The 18,707-nt window shown below is 46.4% G+C and overlaps 1 protein-coding gene across 8 annotated transcripts in view; it reads right to left on the reverse strand.

Moving 5' to 3' along the window:
- The window catches only part of NTRK3 (neurotrophic receptor tyrosine kinase 3), a 327,617-nt gene that overhangs the window by 183,179 nt on the left and 125,731 nt on the right, over positions 1-18,707 (reverse strand). For all 8 annotated transcript variants that reach the window (XM_044980028.1, XM_044980029.1, XM_044980025.1 and 5 more), the window contains 4 exons: positions 17,736-18,032; positions 11,501-11,524; positions 10,099-10,169; positions 7,961-8,063 (listed from right to left, as the gene is read on the reverse strand). In XM_044980028.1, the coding sequence (XP_044835963.1) occupies positions 7,961-8,063; positions 10,099-10,169; positions 11,501-11,524; positions 17,736-18,032 (495 nt within the window). The remainder of the gene's footprint in view (positions 1-7,960; positions 8,064-10,098; positions 10,170-11,500; positions 11,525-17,735; positions 18,033-18,707) is intronic.

Consider the following 18,707-nt stretch of genomic DNA (forward strand, 5'->3'; position numbering starts at 1 on the left):
TGAGGTTCACCAAGACATGCCTGGAAGAGTTTTGTTTGACCGTTGCTGCTGTGGTTATGGATCGTATTTTGAATGGAAGGCGAGGGGCCTACACACTGGGAGCACAGGGTTTCACAAGGTTGAAATCAGAAAACAAAATAAAATGGCACTTTAGCGGAAGATACAGACGCACTTATAGAAGGAAGCCCAGTGAAACCACATGCCCTTTCAATCCATTTCCCAGGTTTCAAGGCAGGCAAACTAAGAGATGTTGAGAGCAGAAAGCAAACCTAGGGACTTTTAAAACAAATAAAAAGATACCACCAAGGAAAGGTCCTGACCTTGCAGGGTGCTGAGTGCCTCCAACTCCCACCAATGTCAGCAGGAATCCAAGGAGCTCACATCTCACATCAAGTGCTCAGCACATTACAGGACTGGGCCCAAACAAAGCAGCAGAAGCCTGTTACCATTTACTAACTTTTGCTCTACTTGATGGTTCACCGTGGATTTATTCACGATACTTTCTGTGGCCAGCTGCTGTTTCCTATGGATGGCTGCTCCTCTCCCGTAGCCACCCTGTACGGCCTTGATACTGGGAAGGAATCAGCCCATGAACAACGACATGAACAAGTCTGGTAGGATAAAACAGAAGGGTGCTGGACACCGATTCCTTTGGGGCAATCAGTACTGACTTTATGGTTTCTCTTAATTGCAAATTAATTTTACTTCCTGTACAGCTTCAAGGAAAAAAAATAAACCGCCATGTAATTGTACTCAGACACGGGCAAGTCAATGGAGGTCACGATTAAGTCTCATTGGAGAGGCAGGTCATGTCACTTAAACATTTTTCCCCTTTAAGCTACAGAGATAATTACACTGTTAAGGAGGGAAACAAAAAAACAAAGCATGCATCCAAGCTCTCCTTGCAGGCACTGGTCCCCTTGAAATCAGAACCCTGGCATTGCTTTGCAATGGACGCAGAGGACAGTTACCATCTGTTTATGGAAAAAATGTTGATAACCCCCAATCATAATCAAATAGGCAACCACTTTACTTTAAGTAGCTATTAACTAATGCTAAATTGCAATGGAACAGCTCTGCGAGTACTTTTGACATGCGCATGCACATCAGCAGCACCAGTGCTCCGATCAGGGCTATTGGAGTGAATACCAAATGAACTGAGTGATGTGATTCTTGAAACATTACGGAAAGGGTAAAGAGCCTCTATTTACTATTATTCTCCCTCTCTCTTTCCTTTCCCCCTCCGCTCTCCCCTTTGCTGTTTCTGTTGATTCAGAAAATGTAAACAGGCAATGGGATTTCAGCGGAAGAAGCTACATTTGGGCTGTCAGTCGCTCTTCACCCTTGTCCTGCATGATGAACCTGATTTGGGGACCAAAAACTAGTTTGTAGCTGAGCCCAGAAAACAAGTTTAGCTACGCAAGACAAGTCATTTTGTTCTATGTTTGTGTAACACCTCACACAATGACTGTAGGGCTGTTAGGTGCTATGGCAACACACACAGTAAATAAGTACATTTGTTTCTGCTCTGCTCTATCCTCTTCCATCCAAGACTATTGTAGCTATCTTACAAGCATGAATTCTTGTTTATTATTTCTGTAGTACCAAGAGTACCTAATACAAATAAGTATGAGCACAACATCCTTGTCCCAGTTGCAACAGAAAACATGCACACAAAAGAGCACCCGCAAGCCAAGTGTTAGCACTAGAATGTGCACGTCTTGTTGTCTACCTGACAAAGTACTTATGTGACCATGCCCACCAATGTGTCCGAATATCCTGTAAGCCCCAGGACTTTCCTGTAGCTTTATTAAATTAAACTTCATTTCCCAATATGTATTCTGACTACAGTTTACTGGGAGGCTTTGGGTTTATAGACTTACAGGAAGAAGGGTGATTTTAAGGTGAGGTCTAAAGTATTCTATCCTTAGTCTACAGGTAGGGAAACTGAGGCACAGGGAAGCAAAGATTAGTCCAAGGTCACTAAGTGAGTCATTGGAAGAGCTGGAAACAGGAAGAGAACCCAGGAGCTCTGATTCCCAGTCTGCCTGTTCTAACCACGCTCCCTCCCGCACATGGGACTAGAAACCAGGGGCTCTGATTCCCAGGTTCTTATTCTAAACCACTAGATGACTGTCCCTCCTTGGTTAAAGATTCATTCACATGTCTGTGTACAAAAACTCAGATTAGACCTCAGCCATTATTGCAGACTACGTCTGTGTCTTAGATACTTTCTGTTTACGTATGTGTTTTGCCTGGCCGTTCTTTCTCCAATGTCTCTCTATTCTGCAGCTAAGTCTGAGGTACACAAAGGGAACTTTGTTTTCCATTTTCATTTTATCTCCCCTAACCCTGAGTTTTCACATTCCACGGCCCGGCAGTCGCTGATAGCCTGTCAAGCCACATTTTTCTCCACTCTGTTGCATGGAGGCAAATCTTCAAGGAGGCCTGAAAAGCAGGATTGCGACCATGATCCAATATTAACGAGGCACCTCCCCTGGAGCAAGCAAGGAAACTCAATGAGGATGGCACACAGCCAGCCTCCACAAGCTCACCAGAACAACGACAAACAGGGAACATGTTGCATTATAACCCACATCACAAGGGGCCTGTGAAGCCGCCTCGACGCCAGCCCTGCTACCGTTCAACTGGCAGAGCAAGTATTTTGCACCGTTGGTATTGGACAGACCAATAGCTGGGTCATAACCTCAGTCATGGCTTTTCTGGGACTCTGCCGTACAGACCTGGAACTGGGAGAAGCACAACTGCTCTCAGCTCTGACAGACAGCATAGACCATGTGAAGGAGGTTAGCCCGGGGATGGAAACAGCATCCCCTCTGAGATCTCCAATACATACATTCTTTGTTGTGGTGATCTCTTCTGCAAGGCAGACTGGATGCTGCTCCCTCTGCAGCCTGTTACTGCCACTTCTACAGCCTACCTGAAGGAGTCGCTAGAGAGCAATGTGAGGCACTTATTTTCCTGGCTGTCTCTGGGACAGGCAGAGAGAAGAGAAGCAGAGGCACTGGGCTATGATCCCAAACAGGACTCAAATCCATACCTATTGGCTAGGAAATCCCTAACCAGGTCCTCTCAGATTGCTCTGCTCCTTTGCTGTGCTTTCGGCCCATGTGCACAAAGCCCAGGACTGGGATATAGGAGTTCCTCATTCTCTGGCCTCACTTCCTCAGAACGCAAGCAGCCACCTGCCTGCACACCCTGGTAAGGTTCATTCCCCCATCCCCGTGCCAACTGTCCCCCACCTCCCCCCCTTATTCACTAGGCATTAACCTCCCTGCTCAGCCTGCTGGGAAGAGCACAGTAGATGGGGAGGAGGAGACAAGCTTACAGGGCCCCCACAAGGCGTTCTGGGTTACTTGAGTACACAGCATTCTGCGGCCATGACAAAAACAACAAGAAAAACCTGCTCCTACAATCCTGCCAAGCTGGGATTTCAATAGCAAGTGGCAATGCATCAGCTGGCTACAAACTGCTCCTGAATCAGGGAATGATGCTCTGTACCCAGATCAGGCCTTTTGATTATTATTACTCTATTTTTTAATCACCAACCATATGCTTGATGCTGTGTAGGACCTAGTTCCTGCCCCAGAAAGCTGCAACGAAATCGCCACAGTGGGAGACTCAGAGGAGAGTGCAAGCTTCCAGAGGATTTTTGGTTGTTTTGATTTTTGATCACACTCTCCTTCTCTAGCATGACATTGTGGCAGTAAAGATCTTTGCCAGAAGTTAGTGTCCAGGGGTGAGACTTCAGGAGATATGAATGAAGAAAGAAGAGTGGCTTGGCAAACTAGATTAGAACTAGAACTACGAGTCACCAAATGAAATTCATAGCCAGCAGGTTTAAAAGAAACAAAAAAGGAAGTATTTCTTCACACAATGCACAGTCAACGTGTGGAACTCCTTGCCAGAGGATGTTGTGAAGGCCAAGACATAACAGGGTTCAAAAAAGAACTAGATACATTCATGGAGGATAGGCCCATCAAAAGCTATTAGCCAGGATGGGCAGGGATGGTGTCCCCAGCCTCTGTTTGCCAGGGGCTGGGAATGGGTGACAGGGGATGGATCACTTGATGATAACCTGTCTGTTCATTCCCTTTGGGGCACCTGCCATTGGCCACTGTCAGAAGACAGGATATTGGGCTAGATGGACCTTTGGTCTGACCCAGTAGGGCCGTTTTTATGTTATTAGGGAGCTCATTCCACAAATGGGAAGCACCACAGAAGAAAGTAAAGTTGGGAGACTGAAATAAATGGGGCATCATTGGTGGAATGAAGGGAGGGGGGACATGATAGGAGATAAAAATCCAACTTGTAGGCGAGGCCTAAGAGCTTGTCCACACATATGGCACCGCAGCGATGCAGCAGCACCGACAAGGCTGTAATGCTTAGTAACGACAGTACCTATGCCAACAGGAGAGCTTCTCCCATCGGCACAGGTACTCCACCTCCTTGAGAAGCGGTAGCTGTGTCGACAGGAGAAGACCTCCCGTTTACATAGCACTGTCTACACCAGGAGTTCGGTCGGTGTAACTGTGTTGTGCAGGAGTGTAGATTTTCTGCGTTGCTCAGGGGTGTAATGTAGTTATACCACCATAAGTCTGTAGTGTAGACCAGTGGTTCTCAAACTAGGGCTGCCGCTTGTTCAGGGAATGCCCCTGGTGGGCCAGGCCAGTTTGTTTACCTGCCAATCGCAGCTCCCAATGGTTGCAGTTCGCTGCCCCAGGCCAATGGGGGCTGCGGGAAGCGGCGGCCAGTATGTCCCTCGGGCCGCATGTCCCTCGGCCCGCACTGCTTCCTGCAGCTCCCATTGGCCTGGAGCGGCGAATCGTGGCCAGTGGGAGCCGCGATCGGCCAAACCTGCGGATGCAGCAGGTAAACAAACCACCCCGGCCCTCCAGGGGCTTTCCCTACACAAGCGGCGGCCCTAGTTTGAGAACCACTGATGTAGACCACACCTAAGTTATTCAAGGCCTTAAAGGTGTTAAGTGAGAAGTTTGAACTTTTATTCAGTGGCTGGATGGATGCCAGTGGAGGGTTGCAAAGGTAGATAGAGGGTGATAGGATCTGATCAATGGGGAAGGAACTGCATTTTAGCCACTGCGTTTCGGGCAGACTGGCAGGGAGTGATGCAGTCATCAGCTGGTTGCAGCCATCAAGGCGAGATGCAGCCAGGGCATTAGAATGGAAGGGTCACATTTACAAAACGTTGAGGAGGAAGAAGCAGCAATATTCGGCAACAGCCTTGTTGTGTGGGAAGAAGGGAAAGGAGGAGTCAAAGGGATTGTGAGCCTAAGGGACGGGCAGGATGGAACAGAGAAAGGAGGAAATGGAAAAACCAAGAAGCTCTATGGTGGTGATGGGCCATCTAAGGCCACATATCAGGAGATCCTCTGCAGCATGGGCGTGGGCAGAGGGAAACAGAGCCCATAGATTAGTGAGTCATCAGCCAAGAGATGAGAGTTAAACTGTACAAATGGATACGGTCACCAAGGAGAAGGTGTAGAGGAGGAAGTCATGGAAAGGGTCCCCAGAGTGTTGGTTGAGGGAGGAGAAGGAGGAACCAAGGTGGAGTTTTTAAGGAGAGCAGATTAGACAAGTTTACCCTCGTGGCAATGATAAAGGTGCTGTAGAAGATACCAAGAGAGCTACATGAGCCCTTGTGTCAGCAGCAGGTACTTTTGCTCAGCAGGAGCATGTGCATGTTTGTCTGAACATGGTGACAGAATGCTACCGATTTATAAGGAGCCTTCAAGGCTCAAGATCCAGCCACTCATCCAATAGCAATGCCAGTCACTTTCACACTAACGCCACGTGGACTTGGGGTCCACAGCGCCCAACAACAACCTGCATTTCCAAGATGCCTATGAAGGTTGTGACTGGCTACATAATCAGTGAACCAGGATCAAGTCCCACATGAGACATCTCCCTGAATTGTAAACCTGTGTAAACACTGCAGATTCTGTCTGTCTAACAGCCTTACCAGTAAAACCCCTAAAAATTAAGTCTGCAGAGGGACATTTATATCTACAATTTATTATCAGAATAACAGGGACTCCAACTTAGCACAGCAACTTAATGAAAGGAAATCCATGTTTCTTCTTGATAAAAGCTTGTGCTATCTAAATCCTGCACATGCCAAAAGGGAATATTACCACAGCACATCTCAGGCTTCTGGGGAACTCAAACATCATTCAAGATTCACATTCATGGTTACCATAACCCCTTAGTGCAAGCACACATCTGTTTATCCATCCACAGAGGTGAGTTACCCACGTGATATTCACATTAATCTTTCTGTTTTTCATGTCTCTGGGAATATTTATTATTTTCTTTTACCCATAACATTTTGCATTATCAGCAGCAGATATCACGGCACTGTACAAACATTCCTCCTGTGACTCTTAGATAATCCCCACCACCACCCCATATGAAGTTGGTAAACTTCATCTCCACTTTACAGATGGGGAAAGTCAAGCAGAAAGCATAGTTAAGCCAGTTAGTTGTGTGAGATCACAAAATGAGTCAGTGGAAGAGCTGGGAACAAATGGCAGAAATCATGACTTCCATTCCCATGCTCCCCCCACACCAATCCGTACACCCTAGCAGATTGCTCCCATTAATGGGCATATGAGCTAAATATTGCTAAGTGGCTACTGTAGTTCTGCTGTTTAATTAAAGTCCTGGGGAAGCGCAAGCCGTGCCCCCAAATATTTCAGCCTGCTCCTCAAATGCAGGCCCCAGCATGGCTGGGCAATCAGCTACCACTCGAAAGCCCTTGAAAAGGGTTGTGTTAACCAAAGACCATGTGTTTGGCTGTACAATGCCTGTATTAACAAGGATGGAGGCTGGCAACTACTTTGTTATGTTATAAACCTGTCCCAGTGGGCTCTGCTGCGCACCACCAACGCTCCAAGGCTGCAGATAAACACAAGGCAAATCATGAAAAACAGACGGTGCTCAATGATTCAGTTTCTCTTGGCACAAGCCCCATGATCCTGAAGAGAAGCAACTACGTTGCTGGGGAGAACTGAAAGAATGGCTCCATATGGCAAACATCACTGTCTTCTCATTGGCTAAGCAATACCTAGCCTGCCTGAAACAGTTCCCACGAGGATGGCCATGAAGCAGAAGAGGAAACATGTGAAACATTCCAATGGGGAGGCAGCAGGAAAACCCCTCGCAACCTGCTGAAACATCACTTGCTCTTCGCAAGCACCCCACAGACTCACAACCGCATATTCTCTTCCTTCACAAACCGACTCCAAATCCACCCGCCTTCCTTTCTATCAGGAACTGGCCAATACACCAAGGAGGCAATTTCATGTATTTTCACCTCCCGCCCCAACATACCCAAACCTGCTTAACGCAGTGCGGCCAAACGGCATTTCCCGTGAGACCTATAAGAAGGCAAAGGGGGTGAGGTAATATCTTTGAGAGAGAGACAAGCTTTCGAGCTCTGAGTACATTCCCCAGACGTGCAGCAGAGCTCTGTATAAACCCGAAAGCTCATCTCTCTCACCAACAGGAGGTGGTCCAATAAAAGATATGACCTCAGCCACCTTGCCTCTCTAATATCCTGGGACCAACACAGCTACAACAACACTGCACAAGGGCATTCATTCTTCAGTGTGCAACAACCGCTGTTCACTGCCAGGACCCAAAGCCCCCACCACCAACACACACATCCCCGCTTATTCCCAATAACAGGAACATCTGCAGCCCAGAACAACAAAAGAGAAAATCTCTATTGCTCTCTGGGTCCAGGCAATGAATAGAAGAGGTAGTAGCACCTTTCCCCTTCAAAGGGCTCTGGTAGTGCCACCGGCTGGTATAGACAGTACCTTTCGTGGAAATAAAACACACCACCTTTCATAATGTGGCATTAGAGCCTGGCATTCCTGGAAGGTGCCTCTTGCTGGAGAAAAGCAGCTACACATACCTTTCATCCCAAACTTGGACCGTCGACCATACTTGTTGATCATAATAAAGAGCACCACCAAGAGGACACAGGCGAAAGCTGCAAGCCCAACTGCTATGGATACCTGCAAGGGACAAATCTGAAAGTTAGGCTAAAGGAATATATGATATCAAAACCAGTTCAGACTTGAAAAGTAGAAGTCTCCTGGCTCAGTCACTCCTGTACACTTACATTCTCTACAGCAGCATGAATGCCTGCTGTGGAGACGAATACATCTGAATGCAAATTGCTTTAATGCAATTTTGAAAATACAAGAGCCTCTTATTGCTACTGGAAAAAGAATAATAATTTCTATATAGATACAATTCTGCTCCAATATCACATTTCCCATATCTCTGAACCCTTGCTCTTTAATCATCAAGTACATCTGCATGGACTCTTTGCTCCTTATGTATCAGAGGGGTAGCCGTGTTAGTCTGGATCTGTAAAAGCAGCAAAGAATCCTGTGGCACCTTATAGACTAACAGACGTTTTGCAGCATGAGCTTTCGTGGGTGAATACCCACTTCTTCGGATGCACTTCACCCACAAAAGCTCATGCTGCAAAACGTCTGTTAGTCTATAAGGTGCCACAGGATTCTTTGCTGTCTTTGCTCCTTGGTATTCCTTAATACCCTGGATTTTTTTCCCCTTCATAATCTCCATTTGACCCATCTTAACCAACTTGTGGTCTCACAACCATAAGGGGATACTAACTTGAGATGGGGAATACGCAGTAGGAGCAGAAGAATTCTTTCACAATATCAATTCTGTCTCCATGCAAACAACCCTCAGAAGCAAGAATAAAAGAAGAGAAAACACAAGAGACAGAAGGTTGTAGAACTCTTTTCCTGAGGCTCCAGCTGCTCCTTTATTAGTAGTAGTGCTAAATATTTATATTATGATAGTACCCAAAGTCCCCCAGTTGGGACTGGGGTCCCATTGTGCCAAGCATTGTACAGACGCAGAAGAGAGATCATCCCTGCCCACAAAGGCTTACAACCCAAAGCTCCTTTTTATATTTATTAATATTTATTTCTGCAAATCTTTACCCAAGACACTTTAATTGTGTTGCTGTAAACAGCTTCCTTTCAGGATTTCTTCCGTTTGCATTTGGCCAATTATTCTTACTGCCTTCCAGGGCCTCTTATTGCATTTGGACCTGTGGTCCTCTTACTGTGATGTGTTCAATAACAGAAGAAAATACAGCACTTAACACAAAGACATTTTATTCCTTTCATCGCTTGATGCTTTTCCCAGTCTTTGATATACTCCTGATTTTATTTTTAAAATGTCACATTTTAACAAGTATGATTTTCATTCCCTTATATATATTCTGCATTTCTTTTTTCTACACTCGGTGTTCTTCTCTAGTAATGTCCCACTGTATGAAGCTCTCTCCTCACTCCCCTGAGAAATTACAGCTACATGAAACATTTGGAAAAATTGACAAGCTTTTGTTTATTCTGTCAATACTTTCTGGATTTCAAGATTCTCAAAAACTTGCACAAAATTAGAGCAATTTAATGAAATCCTAATTATTTTTCCAACACTATTGCTCACAACCATTTTTTCCCATCCCTGTCTGGATTCTGTGAAAAGTGAAATTTTGAGGTCTTGCAAACCATGTAAAATGAATTGGCAAATCTTTCACTTATTTCAGCCAATGTCATCGAGTCCTAGTGTGACATCACCAAATGCAGCAGGGGGTTAAAGAAGGGGTGGATGAATCGGTATTGATGAAAATAAACCCAAACTGGATCCATGCTCCTAAACATTCTATTATAGCATGAAACAACTCAATTAATTGATTTATTTGTTATTTTTTCAGACTGTTCTCCCAGAATTTCTGACCCTGCAGGAAATACTTTGTGGGAGACTCTGTCTTCAAGAGATTCACAGCCCAGTTTTGCAAACTCAAGATGCTCATGCGGTTCATACCAGTATCCCTGCTTATCCATCCCAAACCACTGAACCTTCTAAAGTCTGGCCATCATTAATTGCAAAGAGTAGGATTTTACTTACAAACAACTATCTCAGTATAGAAGCAATGGTGGCGCAAACAGTATACCACCCTATCCATCAGCAACAGCAGAAAATGCTTCCCCTGACAGGACTCACCCCAAATGTATCCTCCTCTGGTTTGTGGGTCACGGTGATAGGTGGGGTGGGGCTCACTTCATAGTCACCAACTGGAACCAGAAGAGGAAAGAGGAAATATTCAATTTGTGCCCCCAAGGAATTCCACAGGCCCCAGAACATCCCAACCTTGTGATGTCACACTACATAGCACTGGCTAGCCCAGAGAATGAGGTCTCTTGCCTTCTATTTCAAAGACTCTAAATTCAAGTCTTATTGGGGTTGTAATTTCTCCTGAACTGGCATAGACCAAATGAGCTAATAGGTGTTTTCTACTTAAGATCTCTAGGGTCCTATGTAACTTGGCAGTGAGGAAGCAGAGCCACGTTACTGATCAGACACAGTGCCACTCCCACCCGGCTAATGAGAAGCAGTCTGATCCCATATGTTCTGTGGGTGAAGGCTCTTCATCCACCCACACGCCTCCCAGCACCAGGGGAAAGCTCATGGTTCAAGCATCCCTGGAAGGCAGATTGCTGCAAGACTGAATCCTGCCAAATTAAAACCAAGAAACAATGATTTTTTAAATTAAATGCATTTGAATGTTGGCGATTAAAACTCCAGGAGGCAGAAGTCCCCCACCCACAGAACAGGTACAGCACTTACCCTACACACCTTTTCAGTGGGCCTCAGCTCTTACTTGGAAGAGCCCCACAACAATGCAGGGGGGAGGGGTTCCAATATCCAGGACCCAATCAGTCCCTTGGCTTGTGCTCAGACTGTCTGAATACGGGGGTCAAACCAGTGCTTGTTGTGATGTGGACAACTGTTCTGCTAAGAAGGGGACTGAGACCCATCTGCTCATTTCATACGGGTGATTCAATGGCAACTTCTTAGGGGCACTACCTACCTGCACCTAATTTAGACCAGTAACCTCAAGGGGAGAGGCTCCATATTACTTCCCCAAGCCCTGAGGCACATCAGCCCCCACAGCACTAGCTCTGAAGACGGCTTTTCCTTTTAGTTTCGGTGGATGAGGCATCTATACCACTGCCCTGCGGCACCCCAAACTACCGCCAGTACAGGAGTTGCTTGAAGACACATTGGTCACATTCACGCCTCTGTGTCATGCTGCAAAGTCACCCATGCTACCAGCACAACACATGCCTCCCTCTCCATTGGTATAGATCCTTCTTCAGAACCCCACTTGGCAGGAATAGACCTGTCCAGGAGCTACAGACTGTACAGCACATAAAAAACCTTCCTTAATACACTCGGGCTCTCACAGAGGAGGAAACAAGTGTCTTGCGTCCCATCTCCCTCTCTAACAATCCCTCCTGCCTAGCGCTAAAGCATCAGATTCCCCCCGAAATGTCATCTGCAAGGTACTTGCATTCAGGAGGGGGAGAAAGCAAAACAAAGCAAAAGGCAAGAAGGCACTTACTTGAGACAAAGTTATCCGTACTCTCTGTGAAAAGGACAAAGAGAGAAGCAACACAATTAACAGCACGGTAAAGGGACGGCAGCCCCTCCCATCCAAACACTTCTCAGCCACACTCCCGCATCATCCCAACCAGCCCCAGGAGGCTTGAGGGCTTATCTCTCGGAGCAAGCCAGCCACTAGCTAGTGCCAGCTCACTGACTGCACAGGGAGCAAAGGGAAAACCCTCCTAGGAAGAGCATAGCTACTTTAAGAGACTTCTCTGTTTAGATCCACACGGCAGGGCTGAGCAGGATTTGGGGGAGGTGTGGCGAGAGAACAAAGCTTCCCATTTTTTGGCCCATTTGGCAGTCCTGACTCAAAATAACCTCAGACTGTGTTGAAGGTCAGGATTGGGGTGCACTGGAACAGCCGTGAGGGGGCTTGGGATGAAACGGGGGGACTGCAGGTTGGGATTCCAGTGGATTGATAAGGCAGAACTGGAAACCCCTGGCTCCAATAGCTGCAACATAGTTTAGGAGCAAATTGCAGTAGCAGAGCTGTGATGGAGTGATGGGCTCAGGACAGAGGTGTGGCTGGGGTGGGGGAAACGGGCTGCGCTCCATTTGCGCCATCCGGTAAAGCAGGCCCTGTCAGTCATTCACCTCAGCAACCTGACCGGTTCACGGTGTCCAGTAAAGCTCCTTCCAAACAAAACAGCTCGCTGGGGCCCCAGGTGACAATGTCTAAAGCTCTCAGTGACAATCAGTTTACATAGCCTGAGAACAACATCAGCTTTCAATGTACTCGCCAGCATAAGAAACTGACCCTGATACTAACAGGATTTTACACAGCTTTGCTGGCCAAGGGTGCCTGGAATGATGCTGCAGTGTTCCCATAAAAGCAGGCAGAGGCTTGGAAGGGAAGCAAATACAGTCCCAGGGTCATTCGGGCAGCTCCCAATGAACTGAAGTTTGGTTCAGTTAATTGGGCTGTGATGGATTAGATCAGTAGTTCTTGACTCCCAGGCGAGTCACTACACTTTTTTATTTGAGGGGGCTGGACATTTTCAAGAGACAGCAGCACAGGAGCCAGCAAACAGAGCTGAAACCAGCGGCATTTGCGTGGAGACCCCTGTTGGAGGAGAAGGTAGCAAGCCTCTGCTCCTGCAGGGAGTGAGTTCTTGACAGTGTGTTTGCTTGCTTGCTATGCTGGTTTGTTTTCAGTTTGCAAAGTCTGGCAGGGGGCAGTGTGTGGGGAGAGAAGCAGAGCCTGGGATCACAGCTGTACTTTGATTGAGGGGGCGGGGCTTCCCTAATCAGCAGGCCTATAAAGGCAGACAACCAACTGGCCAGCAGCACAGGAGCCAGCAAACCGAGCCAAAACAGAGGGGTCTGCGGGTGGGGGCGTGTTTTGGGTTCTTTCCGCACTCCTTTTTTCTTTCTTCACAGGAGCGGAGGAGGGAAGGCTATGACAGCTACACAGGCAGCTGTGGTAGTGACCCAAAGAACGGAAGAGACAATTAAGATGACTGGATATGGAAGCTATGGGATATACATTATTCTGGAGAGGGTACCTGAAAGGTGCTTCATTTGTATGAAGTGCCGTCTGATGCATGTGATGGAGGAGAAGATCCGAGGTTTGGAGAGGCCGCTAGAAACTGTGATGGAGTTTCAAAGGGGATTTGAGCAGATGATGGAGGGAAGGAGAGAGGAGGCTGAAGAGAAACCTCATGACTTGCAAATGCATGCTGGACCAGAGAGCTGTGAGGGTAGACTTCTGGATGAGGAAAGTGGCTGGCTGAAGCACGTGACTATGAGAACAAGCCAGAAAGAACAGAAGCGGGAAGGCTGGAGAATTGCAACATCATCAGAAGAGGCAGGTTTACGAGATTGGGGACTCTACTAAAAAGGACAGACAGACCTGTCACCAGAGCTGATCCGGAGAACAGAAGGGTGTGTTGTCTACCGTGAGCTAAGAGACAGGATGTGGACCTGAGGTGGAAGAGGATCCTAATGGGAGCAGGAAAGAATCTACTGATTGTCCTTCACGTTGGAACAAATGATATTGCTAGATTCTCACTGGGACGCAACAAGGAAGACTGACAGGCTGAGGAAGACACTTAAAGAAATGGAAGCTTCGGTGACCCTGAGGGGGATTCTACCCATCCCTGGAGGAGGAGGGCAAAGGCGAGACAAGATAATGATGATCAACAGATGGTTCAGATAATGGTGCTATAAGGAGGGCTTTGGGATATTCAGCCAGTGGAAAGCATTCACAGACAGAGGACTGTTCTCATGGGATAGACTCCACCTGAGTAGGGAGGGAAATATGCTTCTGGAATGGAGGTTGGCACAACTGATTAAAAGAGCTTTAAACTAGGAACTTGGGGGAAATGGTTTGGAGCTCTTGTAATCTCCGCATCTGATTCTAATACTGAGTGGGAGGAAAACCAAGTAAAAGAGCAATGAAGGAAAGAATAAGAGAGGGTAAGAAAATGAACCACAAGAGGAAAGAGTGATAAACCACTGGCAGTAACAGTCAGGTATACTGGCAGCGAGGAATTTGGGTGAAACCAAGCAGAAACAACTAAGATGTCTGTTTATCAGTGCAAGGAACCTGGGTAACAAAATGGAAGAACTAGAACTACTGGTGCAAGAGGTGAAACTAGATATCATAAGGTGAATGCAAACATGGTGAAATAGCAGCCATGACTTCAATACAGGTGTTGAAGGATATGTGCTGTTCAGGAAAGACAGAAATAGAGGTAAAGGTGGTGGAAAAGCACTGTATATTAATAATGGGAAAGATTGTAAAAATATTAGAAGTGATGGAACGCATAAAACTGAATCTGTTTGAGTCAAAATCTCTTTTGGGAAGAAAGGAACAGAGGCTCCACTAGGATAGTGCTTAGGCCTGCTATAGACACCCAGGATCTGATTTGGATATGGCGAGAGACCGCTAATCTTTTTAATAAAATAAACAGTACTGGGACTTGTGTGATTATTAGAGATTTTCATTTTCCAGATACAGATTGGAGGACAAGTGTGTAAATGGTAGGGCCCAGATATTCCTGGACAAGATAGTCAACAGATTTCTTCACCAAATAGTCACTGAACCTACAAGATGTGATGCTATTTTAGATTTAGTATTGGTAAGTAGCATGGACCTCATAGGACTCCTGGTTGTAGAGGACAACCTTGATTCGAGTGATCATGAATTAATTCAGTTTAGACTAAAGGGAAGGATTAAACAAAAATAGGTCTGCAACTATAATTGATTTCAAAAGGGCACACTTTTTAAAAATTAAGGGAATAAGTTAGGGAAGTGGGTTGGATTGAAGAATTCAAGGATCTGAATGTGGAAGAGGCTGGGAATTACTTTGAGTAAGGGGAAAAAATTCATAGGGAAGGATAGAAGACCAAACTGAATGAACAAGCATCTCAAACAGGTTATTAAGAGAAAGCCTACAAGGAATGGAAGAAGTGATGGACAGCAAGGAGAGCTACCTCTTGAAAGTCAGAAAATGTAGGGGGAAAAGTGAGAACTGCCAAAAGCCAAGCAGAGTTGGACCGTGCTTTTTTTTTTTTTTTTTAAGAAAACAAGGAAAGAAGTGAAACCGCTAAGCACTGACGATGGGGTGCAGATTAAAGATCATAGAGGTATAGCCCAACACCTAAGCAAATAATTTGCCTCAGTTTTTAATAAGGATAATGAAGAGCTTGAGGGCAGTGGCAGGGTAACTAATGGAACAAGGATATGGAAGTAGAAATTAGATGGAAGCCAAACTCAAACAGATTAATGGGACCAAATTAGGGGGCCCAGATAATCTCCATCCAAGAATACTAAAGGAACTGGTATGCAGTAATGTAACTAGTGTAGTGTAACTAGCAGCAGTAATGAGGTATGTTGAATGTACAGCTCCTGACATTTTCTAGAGAAACCAACTTTCAAATGCAAGACTATAAATTTCAGATGCACTGAATGTTAATGTCAGTTTTGGCAACATACGGACCAGTGATCTTCAAGAAAAGTAAATCATGTATTGATTACATCATGGGCGGGGGCTGCCACAGTGAGAATGAGTCTGGGACACAGGATCATGGGAGGAAAAAAGGGGCTGGGTTTGTAGTGGCAGGTAGAAAAAGGCAGTGAACCTTTGGATTAGGTCTATCTATAGTCTTTCCTTTTCCAGCACCTTCTATACAAGGATTTCAAAACACTTTACAAGCATTAGCTTATTCTCTCAACATGGTGGCAAGGTTGGAATGAATTTTTAGTGTCAGCTCTTTGGAGAAGCAGACCTGCTTCCTGTTACCTTTGGTAAGTGCCTAGCACAGGGGTCGGCAACCTTTGGCACACGGCTCACCAGGGTAAGCACCCTGGCAGGCCGGACCAGTTTGTTTACCTGCCGCCTCCGCAGGTTCGGCCGATCGCAGCTCCCGCTGGCTGCGGTTCGCCGAGGGATGGGCTTGCCACAGCTTCCTGCCGCCCCCATTGGCCTGGAGCGGCGAACCGCGGCCAGTGGGAGCCGCAATCGGCTGAACCTGCAGAGGTGGCAGGTAAACAAACTGGTCCGGCCCACCAGGGTGCTTACCCTGGCGAGCCGCGTGCCAGAGGTTGCCGACCCCTGGCCTAGCACATTGTGGATGCGTCAGAAACAAAATGTTATTATCCCCATTCTGCAGGCAGGGGACCTGAATCACAGAAATGGGAAGTGACAGAGGTGAGAACATAATCCCTATCTCCTGATTCCCACCCCTGTGCCAGAAATATAGACTGCTCTTCCTCCCAGATAGCAGACAACCTACATAGATTAAGGAGCTAGACAGATTATCATCCTTGAATCTTGAATATAATTTTCCCACTCCTTTCTTTATCTGTTCATGTCCTTAGATTGGTCAGCTCTTCAAGGCAGAGATTTTGGTTTCCATTTACTGTATCTGACCTGCCGGAAAGCTCTGTGTGCATTGACGGTATGATATAAATAATAAATGAAAATACCATTGGTATTGCTCTATATATAGCAAGTGCCCTATTTTGCTCAGTTTTCTAGGGGCTGCAGGAGCCAACTTGGGGCTGCACTTTCTCACGGCATCACTCCTGAAGGCAATCGCATGCACCGCTCTGTTAACTCCATGGTGCCTGATCGGGTGCTGCAAAAGCAGAAGGCAGTGCAAGAACCCTCCCACTCTTTCACTGCAGTACAGCCACGACAGCCCTCTCTACTGCACACCTTATAACAAGAGCTTAATTTTTCCTTCTACAATTTCGCCACTCACCACCTATTGACACGGTGAGGAATTTAAAACCATTTACTGAGAGTGCCTAGCAAACAGTTGATGCAGAGGAACTGGGGGTATTCACAGTTTTTGTGGGGGCTGTTGCACCAAAATGATGTTTGACAGATTTTTTTAAATAAAATATGTAGAATCCTGATGACATTCCACCTAGATTAGAGCCATTTTATAGAAGAAGTAAAATGAGATCACCAAGTCCCTCGAAAGGCCTTTCCTCCACACACACAACCACTACCCCAGTTATATGCCAAAAAAGAATATTCGGTATCAAAAGAATGGGAGTCCACTTTAAGGGGCGTCAGAGTAACCCATGATACCCTGCATGCCCTAAGCCCTTCTCTCATGGACAAGAACCACCACAAACACTGCAGAATGCAAAGTCAAAAACCAATCAGTCATTTTCTTTTCCGTCAAATTTTCACCCTTTTTCCCCTTAAGATGCTGATTAAGATTCCTGTCAAAGAAGAAAGTGGGGTCCCCTGCCATCATATTGCATGGGTTGGGCAAACTTCACAAGCTAATTAGGGCTATGCCTGGTCTGTACATGGTTGATCAGACCCAAGTGTCCCATCATGATGTTATGTTGTTGTTCAAACCACCATCTTTCAGATGAGACTTGACACAAAGGCCATGACCATTCAAAGCCCCCAAAGATGTCATGGCACTTTTTTTGCACCAATGGGTATGTTAGCTCTTACGTCATGGCCAGTTTGGATAATTACATCCTCCCTCCCTAAAATCCCCTTAGATTTCAACTGGATGCACAACTCTTTTTCACACCCGTGTCTAGACTCTTGTGCAATGTTGCTCCGTGCTGGTAAACAGTTACTATATTGGGCACCAGAGGGGACTGTATTTCAATGGGAGGTTCAACTATCCTGGTGCATAGCTTGTATAGCAGCCTGTTAAGTGCTCCGATATGCAAGGCACTACAGAAACATAAGCTGTGACTCTCTCACCTGGAAAGGGCTTCTCGAGGAAGTGCCCCTTGATGGTCTGGTTGGCTGTCCCCAGCTGGTTGGTGGCCACAAGGGTGTAGTTGCCATTGTTGTAGTGAGTGGGCTTGTTGAAGAGTAGACAGCCCTCAGACACTTCACCCTGCTGGTAGAACTCCATGCGGATGATCTCAGTCTCCCTGAGGACCTGGCCATTGTGTAGCCAGTGAAGGCTGGGCGCTGGGTTCCCATGCACCACAAACTCAATGCAATGCTCCAGACGCAGCTCTGGCTCCTCCAGACTCTGAATGCGTGGTGGATCTAGCACAGAGAAACACAATGCAAACCTGTGGGACTCCAGACTCAAGTAAACTCACATGTTCCAGGCAGAGATGATTATCTCATCTCCCAGTAGACAGCCAGCCACTAAAGCGCACTCGAACAGCTAGAGGAAACTCCCATCCCATGGCCGAATTTGCTGTGCATGCAACCTACACTCTACTGCAGCTGCAATGTGAACTGGGATCCTTGTCATCTGTAAGCAGCAGCCTTAGCAGGCGAGTTGGAATGGAGCCTTGCCCAAAGGAACCAAGCCTGGTTTTGGCGGTAGGAGATGACCTGCTGTTATTTAAGAGTTTCTTTCCTTCCCTCTGGACTTGATGACACTAAATTAACTAAGCTTGTCTCAGCTGGGAGTTGCTCTCATAGCATTTCATAGCACTCACACCACACTGGTGCAAGGCCCTTCCCAACACATGTTTGAGGGTTGTTCACATTCATTTTAGTGGGCATGTGACAAGCAGTGCAGGATAGAGGGACCGTCAGTCACAACAGGCAAAATCCCCAATAAAGAAACAAGTAATGAGGCTGCACCTTGCCTTGGATAATGGATACATAATAGAAATTAAAAATGTCTTTCCCTACAACACTGAGGGTGTCCACTGGAACCCTTACTTTGTAGCCCCACTCCTCCGCACCCCACCAGTTTAATTCCTA

The sequence above is a fragment of the Mauremys mutica genome, chromosome 11 (assembly GCF_020497125.1).
Source record: "Mauremys mutica isolate MM-2020 ecotype Southern chromosome 11, ASM2049712v1, whole genome shotgun sequence".
NCBI classification, from domain to species: domain Eukaryota; kingdom Metazoa; phylum Chordata; order Testudines; family Geoemydidae; genus Mauremys; species Mauremys mutica.